Genomic DNA, 26,515 nt, shown 5'->3' on the forward strand with positions numbered 1-26,515 from the left:
TGAAGTTAGAAATGCAGAGTGCTCTTCATGCCAGATGTCCGTAAAGGAGTTCCAGAGCTGGTAGGATTTCAGGCCTGTGTGAGAATGTCAGTATGTGGTACATACTTGGTAAGTGGACTGTAGGAGATAATAAGTTCTGTCTGTGTCTGGGCTTCTCAAGTGAGTAATGTTACATTTGGTACTAAAAGAGGAGCTGCTGTTAATTCCTGCAGGATTGGAGTGTTGAGTAAGTGGAATCGTTGGAGGCTGCTTTGATAAAAGGCCAACTGCTTACCTCTTGAATTTCCCACGGATTGACCTGAGTGTTTTTCTGCCTCTACTTACAGAGGATGCAAACAATTTTTGTTTTCCTTTTTAATAAACTTGATGGAAATCTTTTTCTGTTCTCACTTTTTAAATCAGTTTTTATTTTATCAATTATTACCAATGTAGGGTTTTTTTTTTTTTTTAAGTGCATTTTTTAAAAGTAAGTGTGTTTTGGTAATATTTAAAATACAAATTTTGATGGAGGACAGCATTATAATAAAAACATTTTTATTAAATGAAGAAGTCTATGGAGCAAAATGCATTTGGAATTGGTCATGGTACACACATAATTCAAAATTGCATCCAATATTTTCTGATATTCTGCCAACTGAAACAGAAGTTGTAGTTATCCAAATTTACAAATATTTTTAGACATACAAAGAATAATTGAACTATACAATTTTTTTTAGGCTGATCCTGAATGTAAAATAAATACTTCATGCTTCAAAAAAAATTTAAAAAATAAAATAAATAAAGTGCATTTTGGAGGGAAACAATTTTAGATTGACAGAAAAGTTGTAAAGACAGTACAAAAGTTCCCATATGCCTTTCACTCAGTTTCATCTAATGTTAACATCTTACATAACCATGCTACATTTGTCAAAACTAAAAAATTAGCATTGGTAAATTACTATTAACTGAAGTACAGATTTATTTGAATTTTACCTGTTTCAACACAAATGTCCTTTTGCCATTCCCGATTTCATTCCAGGATACCAAATTGCATTTAATTACTTCCTTTTATAAAGAGTTGGCTCACTCCGTATGAAAGTATATCATAAACAGAAAGTGCTTTGTAACTGTGAAATTTTTCTTTCTTTTTTCCCCAGTACTGTAGCATAGTGGTTAAAACTTTCACTCTAGAACCAAACAGACTTAGGTTTGTATCCTGGTTCTGCATTTCCTACTGTGTGGTTGCCCTAAACTCCTCAGTTGCCTCATCTACAATGTGGAGATTATACCGTTTCCCCGAAAATAAGACCTAGCTGGACCATCAGCTCTAATGTGTCTTTTGGAGCAAAAGTTAATATAAGACCCGGTCTTATTTTACTATAATATAAGACTGGGTCTTTATAATATAATATATAAGTAATATAATATACCAGGTCTTATATTAATTTTTGCTCCAAAAGACGCATTAGAGCTAATTTTTGCTCCAATAAGACCAGCTAGGTCTTATTTTGGGGGAAACAAGGTAAACAGTGTTTCTATCATAGGATTGTTGTGAACATTAAAAAATAAGAGTGCTTGCGAAGCACTTAATACTGAACCTGGTATACAATAAGTCCTTAATAATGACATTTATATTCTGTAATGTATACTGATTGTGGTGCTGGATATTAATTTTAGAAGGGTTAATCTTTTAGTGGCAAGTTTATTTTTTAAAGGTATTTAATTCTTTTGTATATATTATTTAAAGCCAGGTGTTTTTTAGGGTAATACTGAGGTCAGCTTATCCACAAATGAAGCCAAGTCTATTTACAGTATTACTCTACATCATTGCAGAATTACTTTTAAAAGGTAATTGTTCAAGGATATACCTTTTAAGCAGTTTTCATCAACAACTTCCTGAAAACTGGATCCTGTTGTACATAGTAATTCAGTCGTGTGCCTAAAGATCATGGCTGATTCATTTCTTAGTGTTCCCTTTAAGATGGTTTCAAGGCTTTAATTTGGCAGGGGATTATTTTACTCCCAAATGGGAGATAATAAGTGGCATAATAATGCATTTTTTATTTTAGTCATGCTGCAGCATGCTTTAGTGTAATTTTAGGGCTTGTGGGCCAAGTAACTGATTCTTAGGAATGCCTTTTGTCTATTTGTAGATATTTATAGTGTTTTGGTTTTGAGAATATTTGCATTTTGTCAGACCGCATTAAGCCACTAAAGTGATGGATTTTATTGAGACTTATTTGTAAATCTTCCTTGTTGACCATGTATTTAAATTTTCTTGCCATAATGAGATGTGTTGATTCAACTTCCTCATTCTGGGGAAGAAGATGGGGGGGAAGGAACATTATAGAATGTAATGTAGTCAGCATATTGATAGATAGTACACATTCTGGACAGTGTCTTGGAGTAAAGCATGAGCTCCAAGTTTTACTTGTTTGAGGGGGAAAAAGTAACTAGCACCACATACTCACTGTTTCCTTAAGGAGATGATAATGATGGAAACATGCTTAGAACAATTAATATCTTGCCCTGTTTAGCTGTCACTAGAGACAACTCCCTAAAGGAGAAAGCGAGATTCCAACTGTTGCTGATTTTCAGGAGGATAAAAGTATTTTAGGAGGATAAAAATATGTAAACCACTTATGTGGTTTCATCATATTAGTTTTGCTCCATTATTCTACTACTTTAATTTTATTCAAGTCTTCAGGGGCACCAGCCAAAATAACTGTAAATTGAACGAGAAAACTGAAGCATTAATCTGTTCAGAGTGTATGACCTTAAAGGTCATTGCTGGAAATGAAAGTAGTAATTTAGTTAGTAGGGGGAAATCACTGTTCTGAAAGTGATATCTTCCTTGGGTTCTGAGGCTATGAAAATGAGTGAAACTAGAGTGTGGGATGAAAATCATTCAAAGGGACAGGGGACTATGTGAGATTTCTCACAAAGGATCTTCTGCCTGATACTCCACTCCCAGTGTAGATCTAGAGTTCCTTCTAGACTTCTTTTCTACAGGATCATTTTCATTCTAATCATATCCACCTCTCCAGTTTGCTCCTTTTTTGAGGTCAGATTTAGGCCCTCAGTATTTCTGCATATAACATAGGAGTAGCTTATAAATCAGATTTTATAGCTGGATAGTAAATCTTGCCTCTTTAAGTGCTGTCAAGAAATATGTACAGTAGAAGAATACATCTTTCTCCTTGTATAAATCTGCATGTCATCTTTGGCAGGGAAAGTTTTGATTATATTCTTCTCCCCCCCATTCTGATTTTCTTTTTTCTTTCCCCCAGTTGAAGTTCACAGCTCTTGGAATTTCTGTAGATGCTGAATGTAGAATGATTAGTACTCAGACACTAGAATCAGACACAGACCTTGAGTTCATATTCAGACACTCTTTCTGGTTGTTTTGACTAAGCAATCACTGGGTTTCTCTAACCCTATTTATAAGTTCATTTTTAAAGCTTGTTTCCTTATCTATGATAGGTAGGTTTTGATAGCAACTACCTCAAAGGTGCTGTGAGGATTTAATGGGACGTAGTAAGTCTTCAATAAATGACTTTGTGCAATTCACTATTAGGTATAGTATCAAGTATGTCAAAACACAAAGTACTTGTCTTAAAAACAGTTCAGCAGACTCCAAGGGTCTCTAAGGAACTATTGAATTGAATAGAAGTCTGTCGTTAATGCAGAGAAAGATTTGTCTAGTTTTGAGTGTGATTTTATCTATATCTCTCTCTCTAGGTGTGTGTTTGGTTAATATCTGAATCTGTAAAGTATAAATATTACATTATGTCCACGAAGGGGGGGAGGTTAAGGAGGAGGAATGTTTAGTGGCAGTCTCCCAGAGACCATAGGACAGGCAAGAGGAATAAAAAAAATATTTTTTTGACACTGGATGTGTTCCTTTGTAACTTAGATGACGACTTTTTATAAACCAACTAAACTAAAAAAACTTCAGTAAACCCTATTGATAAATCTCTTTTTAAAGTAAGACTTCTTTTAGAAACCCCTTAAAGGCCATTGTTCTCTTTGTGGTAGTGTTTCCTAAGAGAAATGCCGGTATTCTAGAGGGAAAGATGTTACATGTGTTAGTTCAAATTCAAAGTGATGGTTCAAGTGAAAGAGACATAACCTTTGTTGTAATATACCAGTAAATCAAGGCAGTTACTGCAAAGGGTCAGATTTGTTCTTTTGTGATAATTGAATTATTGTTTGGAGAAGGCTCTCTGGGAAGAGAAAATAAATAAATCTTTCAAGTTTTAAGTTCTAAATTATTTTTTAAAATAGATAATATCTGTACTTTGTACATAGTACAAAATTCAAAAGAAACAAAAGTATATAAACGTTGATAAGTGAATCATCCTGTAGATTCTAGTCACCCAGTTGCTGTCTTGACGTCAGTCTTTTTGTCTACAGTCAGTGTGTCTAACTTATTTTAAATTTCCATTAAAGAAATATGACTCATTGACCAGGAGAACTCTAAGCAGTCCCAATGGGCTGGCCTCAGTATGTTTCTGAAAACATAACAATCTATAAGTGAAGATGAGGAGATGGAAGTGGAAAGGTAGAATGGAAGGAACTTCAAGGAATTTTGGAGGAACAGTAGAATTTTGTTATTGGGGTGCATCTCTTTTGGTTGGTCATTGGCTCAGTGACTGGTAGTGATCTCTTTTCTCAGTGCAGGGTTTTCTAAACATAACCCAATAATCTGATCTCTCTGGATCTTTTAATTAGGCTGTTCCCTATTTCCTTTCTTGTTTTAATGTGATAAGTGGAAATTGCTTATTTATCACCAGAACATATACTTCTTTAGCTGCATTATACACTTGGTTTAATTTCCAATTTCCTAAATAATAACAGAGGAATTCTAATTGTTCATTCTGTTCAGCATCCTTTTGTTCTTTTTCCCCCCCAATGTTTTTACTTCCTCTAATTCTCACCTACATTTCCTATTAACAGACCTTGTACTTAACTTTTTTTTTTTTTTTTTTTTAAACATTAGAAGGATTTGACTGGCAGAAATGGTAAGTTGTAGCAGGACATTTATTTTGGGCAACTGGTAACCCAGATTGGGCATGTGTGAGCAGCAATAGATGAAAATAGGCCTTTGGTCCTTTGGTGTGACATTTTGATCCTTTACATTATGATTGGGTCTGTCAAGTGTATTGTACATGGGAAATAAAACGTCTTTTCCCTGCATGTAAAGCACTGAGATGATGGAGGGGATTGTTATTTCACTCTTTATGCCTTTTATTTTTCACTAAATTCCGTGCTTGATGGTAGAGTTAGCAAACAAAAATTAAGTCCGGTAAGAACCTCATACATGCTATCTTGTGGTAGGTGGACTAGATAATTCTTCCTGATTTGTTTTAATAACAATAAAATATTATATCTGTAATCATACTAACTAAGCCTTCCGATTTTTCATCTTGGAATTTTTGTTTTGATCACTAAATTACAGCTGAAGATGATTTCATTTGTGGCCTCATTATACTTAACATAATAATGGATATTGCCATAAGTGTTATTTGATTAAAAAATCATATTCTCTAGACATTTCTCGGTAAAATCACATGATGGGATAATCAGACTACTCAGAGAAGTGGTTATTAAAATCAGTAGCTAAATTGTGGCCATTATGTTTCTTCTCTTGCTGGTAGAAGGATGGTCATACAACTCTTAGTTTCTCAAACTTTAGCAAAGGACCTTAGTAAGAACAAACAATGAGTTGACATTTATGAGAATCTTTTCAGTATACGTAATTACTGAAGCTGCTATCTCCTATCGCATTTCGTTTATAATTACAGAATATTTTTGCAGCCTTACCTTGCTAATCTTTAGTAACAAGTGGGAGCTTCACTGCAAAATGTGGTTTTAAATTCATTTGTACTGGACCATAGTATAGTTTTTTGTGTGTGTGTTTTGGTTATTTTCGGGTGTTTTGCAAGTTTTAAATTACTTTGTAAACATTCATTGTTTGTAGATTTGTTAGTTATATTAGAAATAATCTGTAATTTTGATAGAGTGTTTACTTCTTTTCTTGCAACTGATATGGATTCCCAGATCTGTAAGTCAGGATAAAAGTGTACTTTCTCATTAATATATTCGGTAGCAGTTTTTCATTTATCATATTGCCTGAAAGAAGGATACATTTGAGATACCATATTTCATCGATTCTAAGATGCCATTGATTACAATATCCATTATTATTTTCTGTATTACCTAGAAAGAAAAACACTTTCTGTTAAACAGATGTGCCATTGATTATAAAAAGCATCCCAATTTCAGAGATGTTAATGTAAAAAACTGCAACTTAGTCCTGATGAATTATGGTCATATCACCATCTTCATTTTGCATAAGGCTTTGTAGGAAGAACTTATATTTATGTCATCTGATTTTATTCTCAAACTAAAGCTAATCTGTGAGGTAGATTAAATTATCTCCAGTTTTCAGATGAGGAAACTGGATTTCCCAGAGATGATGTGCTCTCCCAACAACATATAATGGGGAACAGGACTTCAAGCTCACATTTTCTTACTCTTAAGACTCGTGCTATGATTAACGGTATCACCTCCCCACCCCAGCCCCATGTATGCACACCCATACACCTGTAAGATGTGGCCTAGATTTTTCTCTCCATTGCCTAATGTACATGTTTCATATTTAAACTTCGCTGCTTTTTTAGCTGTTCATGTCTTGATTCTATTGATAGTTTTGAGTACTAATAAAATTGTTAATGTCTTAATAGTAAATTCTGCGTGACTTTCTGCTAATATATGAATTTGTAATTCTTGGTTGCCTGACTACTAGGAAGTCACATATGCCATCACTGGTAGTTTAATATGTTTTAAAAGCAGTTTATCCGTTTCTAGCTGACTAGGTAAAATATTCAGGAATGATTATGAGTTAAGATCTATGAGGTGATCCAGAGAAGATTAAATATTTGTCTGCAGTTGAACTGTTCTTGGTAAATCAGGGTCATATCTGCTTCTTTCCCAGGTGGTGGCTAATGCGGTAGCTGCGTTATCTGAAATCAGTGAATCTCACCCAAACAGCAACTTACTCGATCTGAACCCACAGAACATTAATAAGCTGCTGACAGCCCTGAATGAGTGCACTGAATGGGGCCAGATATTCATCCTGGACTGCCTGTCTAATTACAACCCTAAGGATGACCGGGAGGCTCAGAGGTCAGTCTACTTTTCGGGGTAATATCTGCAAGTCTTGACTGGTTTGTTAAGTTCTAGTGTCTGTGTTAGAAAAAGGGATTAATTATGTCGAGGAAGATCAGTAGCTTATGTGATAGATATTGCTATCCCATGGTATTTTCTCACTGGATTTAGGAACATTGTCCGTAGTGGAGTAAGCCATATAAAAATAGTTCTTCTGAGATGTGTGTTTTTCATTTCTTATTTGCACGGTACAGTTATGCTCTGCTAAAATCTCCCTCATCATGATCTCACATCTCCCATACAGCAGTTCCTGGCCACTTAACAAATAAAGGTTTCTGAGTGTCTATCACTGTAGTGACAAACTTTTCGTATTAGATACACAGTAAGTGGCTTGCTGCTAGTTATTGAGCTGAGCTACACTTATAATTCAGTGCTAGAGAAAGTGTGTTGGAGCCAGCAAAACATACGACGCCTTTCATTAGCTGTAGAAATCATGTCAGTCAGAATTTGGAGATCTCGGAAGGCACATCTGGATTGTTCTGCTCAGCCCTTTACCTCTGTAGAGTTGCAAATTTTCTTTGACTATCAGCAGTTGGCTACTACGTTTCTTATACACATACACATATTTCAGTTTGCTGAGTCGGAGTTCACCACCAGTGTTTTTGAGCATTTTGTGTATAGGCACTGTACTAGGCAAAGTGCTTCTGAGAAAATGTTGGCTCTCCATTAAAGTTGACGTATTTTAATTATGGTAGATAAGAACCTTCCTTGCCTGGCTGAAGCTCAAGCTACGGGAACGTAAGTGCGCTTCACTTGTCTGGGAAATGGTTCCTGCTAGGCTTAGCTACAGACCACCCGGTTTGTTCCCATCATTGAAAGTACAAATATCTTCTGGAAAGAACTTTACATAGAATTTATTTTCTGTTGGCCATTGACATCTCGCATTTACCCATTCACTTCAGAAATATTTATTGAGTTCATGTTGTGTGCTAGGCACTGTTCTAGGCCCTGAGGACACAGCATTAGACAGACAAATCATAGCCCTCATGGAACACTATGAGGGATGGGGCAGAAGTATATCTAATATGTGTATATAATATGACATGTCAGGTGGTAAGTGCTAATGAGAAAGTTAAAGGAGGGAAGAGATCTAAAAAATGTTGGGCGTTTGGGGATGCCCAGGGAGGATTAAATATTTGAGTTGTATTTTATAAAAGGGTGGTCAGGGAAGGCCTCACTGAAAAGGTGGCATTTGCGTAAAGACCTGAAGGAGGTCAGGGAGCCAGCCAAGTAGATTTAGGAGGAAGGGAGAGAAACACAGCTTGCTTATCCTATATCCTTAACTGGATATAGTCAGTAGCACTTATGCTGTCCAAGAGCTATCAAAGTTAGGTTAATTTCTGAAGAACCCTCAACAGATAACTAAATATTCAAGATTATATGAGGCCCTAAAGTGTAGGTAGAAGGGGCTGGGAGAAGGGGAAGAGCTTGGGAGAATATTGCAATGTGTATTTTTGTTAAAACACAGACAGACAGAAACCCCTTCGGAGACTCCCGTATCCTGAAGGCAAGGGATTGGGTAGTTTTCCCGGTCATCCCACCTCCTCCTGCATCTTAACAGTGAAACCTTCAGCCACAGTTGGTTGCTATCTCACTATGAAAATAACCCTTGGAATGCTTAATTTGGCTTCCTGTAGGTTGAGGAGAAATGGGCTGTGAGGCAGGGAGCCCTTACATAATATGGGGAAACAGGACTATAAAACTGGAAGGTAAATGGTGTGAGCTTCAAGTGTTTGGGGTATTGGCTAGTTTCCTTCCAGTTTGAATATCCCTGATGGCTGGTGTCCTAGAGTCTTCTGATATCCCTGCTCTGCCTGTAGTGTGCTGGGAGTGAGGCTGCTGCAGTGTTGGATCCCAATTTTACCTGTGCATGGAGCTTTGACTTTTCTAACTGATTCTCTGATTCCTTGGTACTTGGGCCATGGGACTCTGACACATTGCCTTATAGACTGGACTGAGCAAAGAAGTTTTAATTCAAGATGTTAATTTTCCTTTTCTGCCCTTAGCATTTGTGAGCGGGTAACTCCCCGGCTGTCTCATGCCAACTCAGCAGTGGTGCTCTCAGCAGTAAAAGTCCTCATGAAGTTCCTCGAGTTGTTACCCAAGGACTCTGACTACTACAATATGCTGCTGAAGAAGTTGGCCCCTCCGCTGGTCACCCTGCTGTCTGGGGAGCCGGAGGTGCAGTACGTTGCCCTGAGGAACATCAACCTAATTGTCCAGAAAAGGTTGGGGAAAAATGAATTGGTGATTCAAGTGTTTATAATTTTGAATTACGCTTAATCATATCAGTACTAAAGAGGCCAGTATGAAACTCTTTTTAATGGATGGCAATGAGAACGTGGTATGGCAGAGCAACTTGCCCCAGGGCCCGGGGGCTAACAGTTGATTTTGGACTATTCCTATAGTAAATGCCTCGTTCCTCTACAGTGCAGGTTGTTTTCTGAAGGGTCTCTTCATAGTATCCTAGCTAGTGCCTGCTTACTGTGGTTCAGGCCGTAGTTTAGAGCCAGATTGCTATTCTTCCAGAAATTCTTCTTGACAACATGTACCCTGACTCTTTAAAGCGATAAAAATAGTCTGCTCAGCGGAACTGTTAAGAATAGAGGCATGCAGGGGAAGTTTGTGGGGTTTTTTTCTCTTGGAGGGGTTGGAGTGGGAGGAGAGCAGAGAGGCATAGTTTAGAGAGTAATACAGACTCTGAAGGATATATCCATACATACCTCACCTTGCTCATCTTGTGTTTCTGTGTTTCACAGGCCTGAAATCTTGAAGCAGGAAATCAAAGTCTTCTTTGTGAAGTACAATGATCCCATCTACGTTAAACTGGAGAAGTTGGACATCATGATTCGTTTGGCATCCCAAGCTAATATTGCTCAGGTCAGACTTTTAAGTAACTCAAGTTTATAATGACTTAGATCTTAAGGTCTGGCCTTCAGGAAAAGCTAGGCCATGAAGTTGCTGTTTAAGAATCCTTAATGATTTTCCCCATCCTCGATCCTCCACAGGTTCTGGCAGAACTGAAGGAATATGCCACAGAGGTGGATGTTGACTTTGTTCGCAAAGCTGTGCGGGCCATTGGGCGGTGTGCCATCAAAGTGGAGGCAAGTGTCTCGTGTGATGGGATTCCAGGGTGCCCTTTACTCCTGTCTTTACAATGCATTTTAACGTTTATCAAAATAATAAAGCACGTAGTTAAGGTATTAGAGAATTTTTAATGAAAAGCAGCTATCCCTAGTTCCTCTTCTCGGAGGGAATCATTTTAATCGTGTTTTTGGTTTTAGTTATTCTTTAGAGATATTTCCATCTCTCTAAATAATATGCTTATGCTATTATTTATTGATTTACCAATTCTAGACATTGTTAACTTTTTGCTGTGAGATGAGCAGCTTCATTCATATTCTGAAAAAACTTTTCAGTTTTTTGCATCACAGATTACTTTGAAAATACAATGAAAGCTCTGGATCCTCTCCCTGAAAAATAGGCTTGTATGCACATGAAATTTGGCAATTTCATTTCAAGAGGTTTAAAGTTGCCTTCTGCTGTCTCCACTCATCCATGAACTCCAGTTAAAGACCTACTACCTTGCCTTATTCTTTCATTCTTATTTTTCCCTCCTACCTTGACATACTATTCTCATTTTTATATGGCTATCCAAGATGATTCTTTTCATTTGAACTGATTCATCAGTATATTTTGTAATGAGTAAAATTTGGGGTATATCTAGAACTTCTGTATATCTCCATCTAATAGCCCAGCCTCTAGTATAGCTTGGTCAGATTAAGTGCCTGATCTTTTAGTCTAGTCTAGTTGATGCAAATGTATGTTTCAAAATTTTTTTATATTGAGGTGGTGTTATTGGACAGATCAACTGACCTGTCGTTCATTGTGTTCCTCTTCCCAGCAATCTGCAGAACGCTGTGTAAGCACATTGCTTGATCTCATCCAGACCAAAGTAAATTATGTGGTCCAAGAGGCAATTGTTGTCATCAGGGACATCTTCCGCAAGTACCCCAACAAGTATGTCCAAATACGTCCCTCTTCCTCAAATCATTTAGGAAATGGTTAAGCAAGGCACTTTGAAATTGGCTACGTAAGAATATTCTTCATAATGTCATAATAGGATAATTTATTAAAAATCAGAAATTTATAAGGTGGTTAAAACCTGATCTTTTCACCCTGCTTTATTACTTTTAGAAGAATTGAAGCTCTGTCTGCATATGCACTGTTGATTGGCTTATATTGAAGTTTACCAGATTCTTTGCTGGTAAAGTTACTATTAAATAGGATACCCATAAATTCTAGGTTATATGGGTGTAATCCCAGTTTATGTCCATTACCAGGCATAATTAATGATTGTGTATCCCTTTTCACTCACAGAAATGTTTCAGTTTGGATGATAAATTATATAGCCACCCTATTGTAGAAACCAGGAAGGTGACAGTGGCACTGCTCACTTTGCATGTACCTAGTACTTTGTAGAAAATTATAGAACAGGTAACAATAAATTATCAGGGCCTCAGGCCTTTTCTGAGGTATTGGAGCTGCTCCCATGTATGTAGCTGCAAAATCTACATTTTCACTCCACGCGTTTTCCACATTGAGGCCTCTTAGTTTATGGAGCAAAAATGCTTTAGATTTGATTTTGAAAGCAAGCAACTAAGGAATCTGAAAGAGTGAAATAAGAGCAGGTCTTGTAAGCATCCTAAACCTCGTTTTGCCTTAAAATTATAGAGATATCTTGTGCTGAAGCTTCTGATTAGTCTTTAAAGATAGTGTTAATGAAGTGACTTGCTTACACTAAGTTAGTTAGTGGTAGACTCAAATTAAAAGAAATATTTTAACAAAGTAGTGATTTATTAAGGACTATATATATTTTTTTAATTTTAAAAATGGTATTTTTAAGAAAAGAACCATATACTTCTACCATTCCAGAAAATAGGGGTGTTTGGTTTATAAACTTCTTGGTTAAGGGGGGAGATGTATATCAAAATACGATAGGGAGAGAAATATGTGCATTTCTGGTTTATATTAGTAAGGGGTTATAGCAGTATAATTTTAAGGAAGAGCTATCAAAAACTTGGTTTAATTACTGGAAGTAGGGCTAACAATTAAGTGTACTATTTATTAGTTTACATCTAATAGAGTATATAATGTCATTTTGATGTTTAAAATTACATTAGCTAAGGAGCTGGATTCAACATGGTAAAAGTGAGAGAGCTCTAGACCTGTAAAATTAAAAATAAATGTTTGAATTACTTGTTTCTTTGGAGAAACATCATTAATGCAGGTGCCTTAGGAGGGAGGAACATAAAGATCTCTATAAAAAGCAGAGGTAAGTGGATTAAGGGACAAAATTATTGATTTTAGTTTGGATGCTGTTGTTGTCTAACTCCATTCCGTTTTCCTAAAAGGAGAGTGAGATTTCTGTTCCTCTACCACGAAGGCAAAAATGGAATAATAAATAGGAAAATTCTTTGATCTAGTTGTAAGAAAGATTGTTAGAAATACCAAGTAGTGGCATTATCTTATACCACAGGTTAATTTTTCCTTGTGAAAAGAATACCTGATGAGCTTTTATAAAGGTTTATAGTCTAGTTATTAAAACATAATTGAAAGGAAATTTAAGCCATTGATAATCTGGCTCAAAGCCTATCTATACATTCTCTGACTAAAAAGCCTCTATATTTTGGTGGTATGGTTTAGGGTACCTTGTCTGTGGTTTTGCCTATAGCCTTCATTGTTAAATACTGTTCTCAGTTTTGCCCTCAGTAACTGTAGTCCATTTTGTTATATCAGGTATGAAAGTATCATTGCCACTCTGTGTGAGAACTTAGACTCGCTGGATGAGCCAGATGCTCGAGCAGCTATGATTTGGATTGTGGGAGAATATGCTGAAAGGATTGACAATGCAGATGAGTTACTAGAGAGCTTCCTGGAGGGTTTTCATGATGAAAGCACCCAGGTAGGTTCTCATCTATAGGCTCTGTCATAGATCTTTTTGGGAAGATTCCAGGGAAAGTAAATGTTCAGCATTTCAGAGAGAGAGAGAGAGAGAGAGAGAGACAGACAGACAGACAGACAGACAGACAGAGAGAATGAATGAGAATGAATATATATATACCAGGGGTGCCAAAAAAAATGTATACACATGACTTGTATTCATCTTTTGCTATGGGTATATATTGAGTATTACAATTGTAATACATTTTTTTCCTTTCTCAAAATGTATATACATTTTTTTGGCACCTCTCTCTATATATATAGTGTTATGTTCATTTGTTTCCCAGAAGGGATGACCTTTTTTAGTTGTGCTTATTTCTGGTGGAACAAACCTGCCTAACTTAGACCAGTGGTCCTCAAACTTTTAATGAGCCTCAGAAATACCTGGAGAGCTTGTTAAAGCAGAGGTTGATGGGCCCCCCACCCCTAGAATTTCTGATGCAATAGGTTAGAGGTGGGCCTAAGCATTTTCAGTTCTTACAAGGATTAGGGTGATGCAGCTAGTTTAGAGCAGTAGTTATCACTTTTTAATTTTCTGGTACCTGAAGATGTTTACCCATTCCTGTTAGTAATGGTTATGGCTTATTGTAGCAGGGGTTTTCACCTGGGGCTGTGGTGCGGGCTGGCATGTGCAGTTTGGAGAGAGTCTGTGGATGGTTAGACTCCTTCCCGTCTTCTGTCTCTCCTCTACCAAAATTGAGAGACCTGACCTTAGAGCCACAGATCCAGAGAAGCAGATAAATTATTAAACCCTTTTCCCTTAGCATTTTTACTCACTGCAAATTGAAGTTCATGTGTGGAATCCACCATAGTAATTTTAATAGGCCTTTATAAGGAACACATACCAGCCAGTAGCTTAGTGGTTCAGCAGCCGACTCTTAATTGGCTATGATCTGGCATAATTCTACTCTTAGCTCTTGCCCCAGTGTTATATAATATTCTCTTATTCCCCCAGAGTTGTAGCTTTTGGTGGCATTAAATAATAAGGACTTGGTCAGGAACCCGTTTTATTGCCATCACAGTGTTAGCATGTATTTTAAGAATATTGGTCATTATCTGGGCCAGAAACAAACAAGCAATTTTTGATGCCAAAATGCAATTTGGGGATTGGAGGCTAGTGAGTTTTCAGTTGATGAATACCTCTGTTGATATTGGCTCAGTTTTAACCTTTGTCTCTTAATCAAAATGATAATAGTAGTTAATAATTGGGGAAACACCATTTTGGAAATGATGGTATGGATAATGCAAGTGCCTTTTACTTTATCTATTAAATTATGTCTGCTTAGGTGCAGCTCACTCTGCTTACTGCCATAGTGAAGCTGTTTCTCAAGAAACCATCAGAAACACAGGAGCTAGTACAGCAGGTGTTGAGTTTGGCGACACAGGTAAGAAATCTGGAAAAAGCGTGGGGTTGATTTGTCTTGTTTTAAATTGTAGGAAATTATGAAATTCCCCAAGAAAGTTCATTTGGGGAGGTTTTAATTGGAAGGATCCAGTCTTTAGATCCTGTTAAAATATAAAAACCGTGCCTCTTAACACATATTCCCCTGAATTAGCTGGTTATATGGCTTTTAAATGAATTGACTGACGCCAGATTTTATAATTTTAAATGAATTGACTGACGCCAGATTTTATAATTCATGAAAATTGAATTTAGACTCCTTAGTGTTAAAGGACATACCTATGTGAAAATGACATTGAGTCTCACAGTACCTCTTTCTGGGTGAGTTGATTTCAACTTTCAAATGAAAGTATCGTGTAGAGATGGTAATTGCCTCAACAAAGATCTCATGTATTTATCTTTTAGAGTGTTTGCCTTTCTCTTTAAATAATTTTAAAGTGCTTATGCTCTTTCCTGAATTATTTGGTATTTTTGGTCTTCCTTAGGATGGGTTCTGATTTCAGGAATGTGGCAAATGTCTTAGAGATCAGGTCGCCATTTTATATCCACAAAAAACAAAATAATTAGTTTTCCTGGTGTAACTAGTGTAATGATCATCAGTCTGTCATGATTTAGTAATGTTTTTAATTGAATTCGAGAACAAATTGGCTTTAGCAGGCTGTCAAGAGTTTAGATGTGTGTCTATACGTGGAATCAGATTCAGAGATTCAATTTTCATCTTTTTATAATGGTATATTAAAATTTGAAACCCTTTTGCAGTACTTTGCCTAGTTTTGAGCTGTCATCTTTCCTGTTACTAATTTTACATCTTTTAAATTTTATTTGTAAGAGCTCTTTGAAGTATTTTTTAAAACTTCCCTTTTAAGCATCTTCCTTTGCCTGAAGCAAAGCAATTTCCATACTACCAAGGCAATGGTTATTTAATATTATCTGTATTGAACTGAGTTTTCTAAACTTCCTAGTCTAGATTCTTGATAATCTATTTGTATCTCTGTTAAGATGGATTCAGAACAATTTTCTAAAGAGAATTTTGGCCTTGCTCCTTCCTCTGCTCATCTTTAAATAGATAGGGATCGTCTTTTAATCAGGCAAGTGTCCTTGGTAAGTTCCATTGTATTCACAAGTTCTCAACCCTGTCTCCATCTCCATTGCCTATTAAAGCCTGTGTGTCTATATTTAACAGGCAGCATAGGACGGGCTCTATTTTGTATTCTTGTCAGAGTTCAGACTCAACCATACTACTTCTCCCAATGTTTATCAAAATTTGACTGAGATAAAGTGTTTAGGGAGGATTGCTTACCGGATACAAGGACTCTGTTCTTGTAGATAGTTGAAATTCACTACTAAATTCAAGTCGTATTAGTAGACAGCTGTGTATCCAAACTGCATTGTATCTGACCCTTCTTAGAATTGCTTTTACTCAGTTATACTGATACCATCATCCAGTAGTAAGGGTTGTCATGAGAAACTACCCTATTTGGATCTGCTGTCAAAGTCATTGTGTTTTTCATTATATGTCTTCTTTATGAGGCTCCATCAAACAAATTCATAACCAGTTTGGGATTCTCCTACGCATTGGTTTGTAGTTAACTGCCCCCTCTGAATGGCTTATCTGACTACTTTTTCATATCAGTTAATCAAAATCTTAGAATCAAATTTAAGGATCTCCTGTAGAAAATGTGTAGGTCATTGTGGCATGCATTTTTCTGCGTTTCTAATTTATGCTCTCTAGCCTTAGATGCATTTTTGTAAGCTTTGCTAAGTTCCTTTCTAGAACAGGGCAGGGTATGAATAAACCATCAGACATTCCAGATTCCAGACTTTCTGTACAAGGACTACCAGAGAATCTTAATAACAACAATCATTTGTGTAGTGATGACTATGTCCCAGGCATTCTAAGTAAGCACTTTACATGTTAACTCAATCTCAGTAAAGGTTGGTACTGCTAATATTCTATTTTATAGATCAGGAAACTGAGACAGAGAGGCCCAGCTGGTATGGGGCGGAGATAGGACTCAAACCCAGGTGGCCTGGCACCAGGATCTTTGCCTTTTCCACTGTGCTGTGCTGCTTCTCTAGTCTGAAGGTTAAGAATGACTTTGAGAAGACCCATTCCGGCCTCCCCTGCCTGACGCACTGCTGTGCAGCAGCCAGTACACATAAGTGAGCTTAGCAGTTTGAAGATCATTGTGGATGATTATTTCATATATGGCTATAAATTATTATCAAGCAGTTTCTCTAGGCTTACCCTTTTAATCCAATTAATGAGATCTGAGTAGTTTGTGTAAAGGAACAAGCACATTTATGTAAGTCTTTTCTACTGGAAGTGGGAATTTTTTTTCTTAAGTTTGTGAAATAACCTAATATTTATTTATGGCTGGTAAGTACCAGTTTAAGTTGAGGGCAGTGCGACCTGCTAAACTGGGCTAATTTGAATGGGGTGGTGGGATTCTGTTTTCTGCTATGCCCACTGATTCAGGGCACAGCCGAGCAAATTTTTTTCATACTGCTGTTCTATCCCTACAGTAGAGTTAATCGATACTATTCTTTCCCGGTGCAGACGATTCAGTGAAGTATATGTGAAATCTTTGCTTCTAATTTTAAATGAAATGGTGGTATAATTAGAAATATTAGGGGAAAAACCAACCCTTGAATTGTGGCTTCGTTTCAAAGATTTGTCTCTTTTGCTTTGATAGTTTATAGAGGAATGAGCAAAGAATACACACAGCAATGTCCAGACTTGAGTAATTACCCTTTGTGTAGTACATGGAAGAGAAGTCTTCATCTTAAGTTTTTCTGTCTATGAATTAGAGTCTACCATCATCAAAATTATCTGTGTTATTAAAAATACAAATTCCTTGCCTCCATTTCTGACATAATGAATCAGAATCTCTGTGATTTGGCACTGAAATCTACCCTTTCAATGGCTTTCCTAGTGTGTTAAAATGTTGATGCACATTATAAATTAAGAATTACTGTTTTAGAGCTTACTGATAAGAATTGTTGTTGAAGCTGTCAAATTTTTAGAACTAGACTCTTGAGATCCTGATGAGGGCCTAAGGGGTTAGCAATACAGTAGATTGAAAACCAGATTTTCTGAGTCAATAAACATATGGTAGCACATTAAAATTATAAAAAGGTTCTGTTTCCTTGTCACAAGGCTTGGCTGGGCCTGATTTATCGTGGCCTCCGTATGATAGTGAGGCACTGACGGCCAGCTTATTTCAGCAAGCCGAACGAATCAGCCCTCAGAACAGTGAGTTCCAGCAGTGGCGAGCCTGCCTACTCTTGAGTTTCAGTCTTGGAAAATTGACATTCATTTCTCATAGGACTATATTTTTAAAGTCAGTGTCTGTTAAGATTTATAGTGTGTATACCCTTTGATCCAGTGATTCTGTCTCCAGCAGTTTGCCCTATTGCAGTATTTTGAATTTGTGAGGGACTCATAAACATTTTTTTCATAGAAATATATAATTTTGTATTGTATAAAATCCCCACAGGAATTTTTTTTGGGGGTTATTTGGTTAAACATGTATGTGATATATGAGAAAATTTGAAGTAAAAAGTATTTAATTTTGATCAGTATGTTATTAAACTGTAATGTGAAATTTACATTAAAACTTACCAGTATTACTAATTTATAAAGACAAATGGAATTTTCCCAGTTAAGTTATGCAGTGTTCTTCTTAATTGTATAATAGAAAGCATAATAGTCTATGAATTTTAAATGACGTGCTTTGGGGACTGAATATATAGATTAAAATTTAACTCTTAATTTCTGTAATCAACAAAAACTGGTTGTGGGGCTTGCTTTCCTTACCTGATATTTTGAGAAACTTGTATTTTTCTCTTTTTTGAAAAATCAGCTTGTTTGTTTTATAATGTTCAAGCTTTGTTTCCAAATGAAAATCTAAGTGAGGAGGTTTCAGGCTGCTATTTGTAATCACTTCTTCAGGAGCAATTTACCCTCCACAAAACAAAACAGATTCATCTGAATTGGATATTATCACTGTTTCCTTTTTTTAACCCAGACTTTCCAAATACTATAAACATTTTAATATATACTACATATACATATATGCATTTCTATTAGAATAATGCAACCTGTGAATATGATAAAGATTATGTTGAGGTAAAATTTACCATTTTTATACTGTTAATTTGCTATATTTCAGTATTCTTTATGTTGTTTTTTGTTTGTTTTTGTCTTTAACCTGCAATCCATTATGAGTGCAAATTAAACAATGTATGACTAAGAAAAACCATATAAAACCATGTAGTCAAAACCACCAGGGTCATTGCTGGTATTGAGCTGAATGACATGTGCCTCACGTGGCTGAATCATGAACCAGTTCACCAGTTTACTTATAAACTGATGTGAAAGTCCTCAAACTGGCCTAATTTAAAGAAAATATTTTTGTACCTATGTTTTAAATATAGAAATTGAAACAGTAACTTATTGTTGCTTTTAATAACATACCACTGGAACAACTTGTGCACAAATAAATGCCACAGTGTAGACGTACTCTGTACCAGCATGTTTATTACCACTTTGTAATGATCACAAACATAAATTGATTGATAGTTAGGTAGAGGAAGGGAGGGCAGGAGTACAATCTAAATGTCCATCAGTTAATAATAGTAAATAATAATGCAGTGTTGCTTACACAGTGGAAAACTGCGGCTGTATTACCAATATGGAAAGCAACTTGCAGAGCAGTTTATATAATATGAAACTGGTTTTATATAAAATAAATATGTGTATATGTGGGAGCTGTCTGGAAACAAATACCACACTGTTAACATGGCTATTTTGGGCATGGGGAGTTAAGCTGGGGTAGGGTTAGATGATTGGGGTGGATTTATTTTTATATACTTGTAAATTGTGATGGCATTGATAATAAGTTTTTTTAGCCGTGAGCATATAAAACTTATTTTTAAACTACCACAGAAAAACAAGACCACTAAATTCAAGTATTTCCTCTTTTGGAAGCACTTAGTTATGTCCTCTCTTTAACAGCTTTTTTATTATTTAAATAATAGTAACGTCTCATACTGTATTGTAATAATTAATACACTGTGAGCTCGTTAAAATCAGGCACTGTTGGTTTTCTCTCTCCTAGCCCTTGTCTCCATAGGAGATACTTAATAAGCATTTGAATGAAGGAAAGTATGGGTGGAATAGCTGTAAGATATATTTCATGAATAATCCCGCTAATATTTATAGTAGTTAAAAAAACATTTTTATGCCCCAAAGCCATCTCAAGCAGTTAATTTTTACTGGAATAACCTTGATTTTCCTTTTCCCAACTCCCCTTTAAATTTGAGTTTTAGGATTAACCCATCTCAATTTATGTTTAAATTCTTTGAAACATTAGAGATCATAGAATTATGACTATATTAAAACTATACTGAGTCTAAATTGAGTCTTAACAGTCAACTCTGCGTAAATCACTATAGCATAGCCTTGATAACCCAGCAGTTTGGGTTTCTGTGTGGAGAAAAGTTTTATTTAAATCTTCTTGCCTTTGCCATTAGGATTCTGATAATCCTGACCTTCGAGATCGGGGCTATATTTATTGGCGCCTTCTCTCAACGGACCCTGTCACAGCCAAAGAGGTAGTCTTGTCTGAGAAGCCACTCATCTCTGAGGAGACAGATCTTATTGAGCCAACTCTGCTGGATGAGCTCATCTGCCACATTGGTTCTTTGGCCTCTGTGTACCACAAGCCTCCCAATGCTTTTGTGGAAGGAAGTCATGGCATCCATCGCAAACACTTGCCAATACACCATGGGAGGTAAGCAGGTGAACTAGGTTTGAGTGAGAAGTGACTCTTTGCTTAGATAGAGTTGGTCTTCCTCATGCTTCTATACCTAGAAAACAACTTGCGGTGCGTTTTGCAAACCTGCTGTACTGCCTGTGGGGCCTCCATGTGAATACCAGTGAGCACACACAGTGGGTGAAAGGCCCCTCTGTTCTAATCTGGGAGTAGGTAAGACTATGTTTAGAAAATTGTGGTGAAGATATTCTAAACTGATAAAGTTTAAAAGTTGCTTAAGGGTTTAAAGTTGAGCCTTGAAATCTTCCCAGAGTTTAAAACTTGGAAAAAAGCCCACATGTACATTTAGTTATCTTTATCCTTTACTGTAGCTTTGGTTGAAGCTTATGGATACTGGTAGAGAAAAGCTGTAAAGCTATTAATGAAATAATATTTGCAGGATTGTAGAAGCAGCCTATATTCTGTGTAGACATAGTTTTTTAGTCACCTGTGTCTTTTTTTTACCAAATTAAATTGATTATATCAGTAAGAAATTTTATTATGAACAGACTGTCAGGTAACGTGGAACTCTTGCTTTTTTAGCTATCTTAAAATTTTAGTTTGTATCTTAAAATTTTAGTTTGGGAGGAACAGTACTCTAATAAGCTCTTATAATGCATATCTTATAATCATTTCAGAATCTCTTTACTTCATTAATCATAATAAGCCTTAAATCCAAGTAGAATTTGATCGCAGGGTGGTTAGAGTAATTACATTTCCATTAATGAGTGTCTTGTACCATTGTGTAATTTGTACTGCTGTTTATGTGTTCCATGAGTAGCCAGAGTATAGGAATTATTATTTTATAAATTAGTGGTCAACTTTTTGGGCTTTATTTAAACTGACTGGGCACAGATAAAAAGGAAAGGGTAACACCCAAGAAAATTACTTTTAATCTTTCATTAGCCTTTAATTTAGTCAAATCTTCGGTTTTAGGGCAGGTGCTGTGATTTTCGCCCAAAGGAGACTGTGGCTTCGTAAGGATTAGGCCTTGTAGTGTTTAACATTCTCTAGATATGACCACTTAACTTCTAAGTACATCTCCCAGTCTGTGCTGCAAATTTTGTTAATAGATACGGATTTTCTTTTGTAACTTGCCTCTATAACCATATTTATATACCATTTAAATTACCTTTTTCCTGATAACTTTTGACCCTCATATGGTTGGGGGAAAGTGAAACAAATCAAGAAACAAAAACAACCCTTTCTAGAACACAAGAAAAGAACCAATATTTAAACTATGTAAAAAGGAACAATCTTTTACATGAGGTTTTCTCTGATTAATAGCCTTAAATACGTTCCCTTCACAATTCCTTATGGTTCCTTTTTGGGTAACCTCGTCTTTGTCTATTTGTGCTTGTTGTCTGTTTTTAAAGGAAACACAAATGCAGAAATAAATTTTCTTTTGAAATAACTAGGGATGATATATTGCTGCAAATGGCATGTCCGTAATAGTACTGACATTACGTAGCTCTCTTCTGCAGTGTGAGGTTAAGTAATACACCTCTGACATGAACTACAACAACACTGTACAACTTTATTCTGCCTCTGCTAGAGGTTTGAAAATGTTTGCTTTACTAGGTCTTTTTAAATCACTTGGGAAAGGGAAAAGTGCTTTTTAGTTCGGTATTGCATTCTATACTTGTCAGCTTTTCTGTGGGGGTGAGATGGTAAATAGTTGTCTAATTTAGAAAAATCTTACCTTTTAAAAATACTGCTTTGGTGACAATTTTGTAGTTCACAGTGGGAAACATTTTCATGTTCTTGTGTTTTCCATTTAGAAAGAATACATAATGATTTACCACGTTCTTATAGAGAATCATGTACTACTTCTTTTCATCTAACTCACTTTATCGTCTCATAATACCCTTCCTTTTCTATTATTAGTCAAGGAAAATATGTGCATTGTTACCTACTCTGCCTTCTATTTAGAGGTACTGATAAATCCACAGTTACTAAATGGCACATGTTATGATAGAATTTCATATGCAGAGAAATACCGTTTATGGACATTTCATGTATTTTCTTGCCAGTTGTATATAAAATTGTTTTCCCTTTTGACTTCATTAATTTTTGGCTATATTTGCACCACCACCCTGCCCCCATTTAGACAGTTCACGGGTTGGCTTTCTTGACACGTTTTCTTATAAACTGTTTTTCTCTCTTTAATCTTTGAAGTTCTGTGTTCATTCTCTTCTCCAATCAATCTTTTTTTTTTTTTAAATTTATTGGGGTGACAATTGTTAGTAAAGTTACATCGATTTCAGGTGTACAATTCTGTATCACATCATCTATAAATCCCATTGTGTGTTCACCACCCGGAGTCAGTTCTCCTTCCATCACCATATATTTGATCCCCTTTACCCTCATCTCCCACCCCTCACCCCCCTTACCCTCTGGTAACCACTAAACTATTGTCTGTGTCTATGAGTTTTTGTTTCTCATTTGTTTGTCTTGTTCTTTTGTTGTTTTTGGTTTATATACCACATATCAGTGAAATCATATGGTTCTCTGCTTTTTCTGTCTGACTTGTTTCGCTTAGCATCATACTCTCAAGATCCAGCCATGTTGTCACAAATGTTCCTATATCATCTTTTCTTACCGCCGAATAGTATTCCATTGTGTATATATACCACAACTTCTTTATCCATTCATCTATCGAAGGACATTTTGGTTGTTTCCATGTCTTGGCCACCGTAAACAAAGCTGCAATGAACATTGGAGCACACATGCCTTTATGTATAAATATATTCAGATTTTTTGGGTAGATACCCAGGAGAGGGATTGCTGGGTCATATGGTACAATCATCAATCTTGATTGTATCGCAGGCTCATTCTGAACCTTCTCCTATTTTTCTTTTCTTTTTTGGTCACAAGTGATGCTTTATTTTTTTCCCCAATTGCAGTTGACATTCAGTATTATTTTATATTAGTGTTAGGTGTAGAGCATAGTGGTTAGACATATAATTTACGAAGTGATCACCCTGGCACTATGCAGTTATTACAATATTACTGACTATATTCGCTATGCTGTACTGTACATCCCCATGACTATTTTGTAACTACGATTTGTACTTCTTCCTTCCCTTTTTTGACCCAGTCCCTGAACCCCCTTCTCATCTGGCAACCATCAGTTCTCTGTATCTATGTGTCTGTTTCTGTTTTGTTTGTTTGTTGATTTTGTTCTTTAGATTCCACATATAAGTGAGAGCATATGGTATTTGTCTCTGATTTATTTCACTTAGCATAATATCCTCTACATCCATCCATGTTGTCGTAAATGGTAAGATACCATTTTTTTAATGGCAGAGTAATATCCCAGTATATGTATGTATGTGGCACATCTTCTTTATTTAATTGTCTATTGATGGGCACTTAAGTTGCTTCCATATTTTGGCTGTTGTAAATAGCACTGCAGTGAACATAGGGGTGCATATGTCTTTTAAATTAGTGTTTTGAATTTCTTTGGATTGAATCTTCTCTTCTGTAGTTCTCTATGTATTCCCTTAGGGAACTTATCTACTAAACACAGCTGTCATTACAGGGCTTTCCAGTTCACACCATGTTTTCATTTGATCCTCTCTAAGGTTCTAAAATAGAACCCTGTGTTTTGGTGACATTGTTACCATTTTATTGATGAAGAAACTTTGTCTCAGAGAAATTGCTTGTCCAAGATCATACAACTAGTTGATTAGTGGAACCAACATTTGATCCTAGTCTTCTTATTCTAGAACCCCTGCTCTTCCTGCCACAGCCTTGTGTTACTCTGGTGATTTCACCTGAGATGTTATATGGATTTCTTCTCAAGTGTCTTTTTCTAACTGACTGCCAGTCCTTCGTCCTTAGCTGTCTGTTGAACTTCTCTACTTGTTTTTCTTACTTGAAACTTAGCAGAATTGAAAACAGCATATTATTTTCCCCATCATTCCTCCAGATTCCTCTATGATTATTAGGAGCGTCACTGGTCTTTTGCTTCTTGGTTTTTGTTTATTCTCTAAATTTGATTCTTCATTCTTCTTTGTCCTCTATTTTTCAAGTATTTTTAAAAGCTACCTAGGTTTTTAAAGAAATGATTTATTTCTTAATGGAATTTTTGCAGTGTTTTTTGCTTTTTAAAAAGTTTTTAATTACATAAATCTTATAAAACATGCAAGATAGAATCGTATAATAAATTTGCATATACTCATCACTCAGGTTCAATACAGATATCACTGTTTTACCAATGTTATCATTTGGACATTGACACATTTTTTGGGGGGAGGGGTCGAGCTGGAGTATTTTATATTCCAGACCTCGTCATTTCAATCATAAATACTTTAAATGGTATCTGTAATAGATAGGGACTTTAAAAAGTCTCAAAGTATTATCAAGCCTAACAAAATTAAATTTCAATAATTCCTTAGTAATAATTAATAATTCCTTCATATTCAGTAAGCGTCTGAACTACTTTCAGATTTTCTCAATTACCATTCTCTGTTCTCTTTCAAATTTATCTAAGATTGGCCTGCTTGCCTTTCTTTCTTTCTTTCTCTCTCTCTCTCTCTCTCTCTCTCTCTCTGTCTGTCTTTCTTATGTTTGGAAGAGTTCACAGTGAAGCCATCTGAGCCTCAAATTTTCTTTGGGGGATTTTTTCCCCCCACTTTTTAAATTGATATTTATTTATAGTAATCTTAGTATTAATAATGCACTAATCTTTAGTGTATAGCTCAGTAGATTATTACATATGTATACACTCATATAACCACCACCCTGATCAGATAAAGGATATTTCTATCACCCTAGAAGATTCCTCTTGCCGTTTTGCTATTAATACCCACCCTCCAGTGTTTTGACTTCTGTCACTATAGATTAGTTTTGCATATTCTTGGACATCATATAAATAGAACTATACAGTTTTACTCTTCTGTCTCTGGCTTCTTTCATGCAACATGATGTTTGTGAGACTAATCCATGTTGCGTTATTAGTGTCTGTTCCTATTTATTGGTATGTAGAATCCCATTGCCTAAATATGCCACAATTTATTTATATCTTCTCCTGTTGATGTACCTGTATGTTATTTCCAGTTTGGGGCTCCTGTGGATAAAGCTGCTGTGAATATTCTTGTATGTCTTTTGGTAGACTTATATACTCATTTCTCTTAGGTACACACCTAGGAGTAGAATTGCTGGGTTACAGAAGAGATGTATATTTAGCTATAGGAAACACTGCCAGTTTCCTTAAGTGATTGTACCAATGTACACTCCTTCCAGCAATGTATATGTAAGAGTTCTAAGTGATTCCCATCCTAAGCAGCACTTGGTATTGTCAGTTATTTAAATTTTAGCCATTCTGGTGGGTGTGTAGTGGTATCTGGTTGAAGTTTTAATTTGCATTTTCCTGATGAGTGAAGATGAAGTACCTCTCCATGTTTATAGACTGCTAGTATATCCTCTTTTGTGACATGCCTGATCTTTTCCTTATTTCTTAATCAGTTGTCTTTTTCTTTGTAGGAATTCTTTATATAATTGAATGATTGTGGGAATTCATTGTATAGAACTCTCCAGACTAGTTTTCAAAGTTTTGTTTTCCTCATCTTCTCTTTTCCCAAATCTTACGAATCCCAGTCTCTGCTCCTACCAATAATAATTTTTTCACCATCCTAAACTCAAATCGTTTGCACAAATCATCCCTTCCTTTTTGGAGGTTCTCTCCTCAGTTAGTTTCTCACAACTATGCTGTTCTTCAAAATCTAGTCACAAAACCATTCTCAGAAGCCTTTAGAATCAGCCCCACCTGGTTTTGTTTTTTATTTCTCATCTGTATCCTGTCTATATGTGGACACTCACACAATGCTCATTTCTGCTATTACACAGTGACTGTGCTTTTCATTCATTTTGTGAATGCTAATTGTTTTGTTGTTAGAGTGTAAGTTACTTGACAGAAAAAAATTTATATATATTTATATATATTTGTATATAAATATATATAAATTTGTGTATATATAAATATATATATTTATATATATTTTTAAAATATTTCCCCAGAGTTCTCATTGTGGTGTTCCTTCATAGAGTAGGTACTCAATTAAAATTGACCGAC

The 26,515-nt window shown here is 35.9% G+C and overlaps 1 protein-coding gene across 4 annotated transcripts in view; it reads left to right on the plus strand.

Annotated features, from left to right (window-relative positions):
* The window catches only part of AP2B1 (adaptor related protein complex 2 subunit beta 1), a 101,520-nt gene that overhangs the window by 23,100 nt on the left and 51,905 nt on the right, over positions 1-26,515 (plus strand). For all 4 annotated transcript variants that reach the window (XM_033089387.1, XM_033089391.1, XM_033089389.1 and 1 more), the window contains exons 6-13: positions 6,980-7,170; positions 9,219-9,440; positions 9,972-10,092; positions 10,221-10,316; positions 11,117-11,232; positions 13,012-13,177; positions 14,502-14,600; positions 20,156-20,415. In XM_033089387.1, the coding sequence (XP_032945278.1) occupies positions 6,980-7,170; positions 9,219-9,440; positions 9,972-10,092; positions 10,221-10,316; positions 11,117-11,232; positions 13,012-13,177; positions 14,502-14,600; positions 20,156-20,415 (1,271 nt within the window). The remainder of the gene's footprint in view (positions 1-6,979; positions 7,171-9,218; positions 9,441-9,971; positions 10,093-10,220; positions 10,317-11,116; positions 11,233-13,011; positions 13,178-14,501; positions 14,601-20,155; positions 20,416-26,515) is intronic.

Source organism: Rhinolophus ferrumequinum, chromosome 21 (genome assembly GCF_004115265.2).
Source record: "Rhinolophus ferrumequinum isolate MPI-CBG mRhiFer1 chromosome 21, mRhiFer1_v1.p, whole genome shotgun sequence".
Lineage (NCBI taxonomy): Eukaryota > Metazoa > Chordata > Mammalia > Chiroptera > Rhinolophidae > Rhinolophus > Rhinolophus ferrumequinum.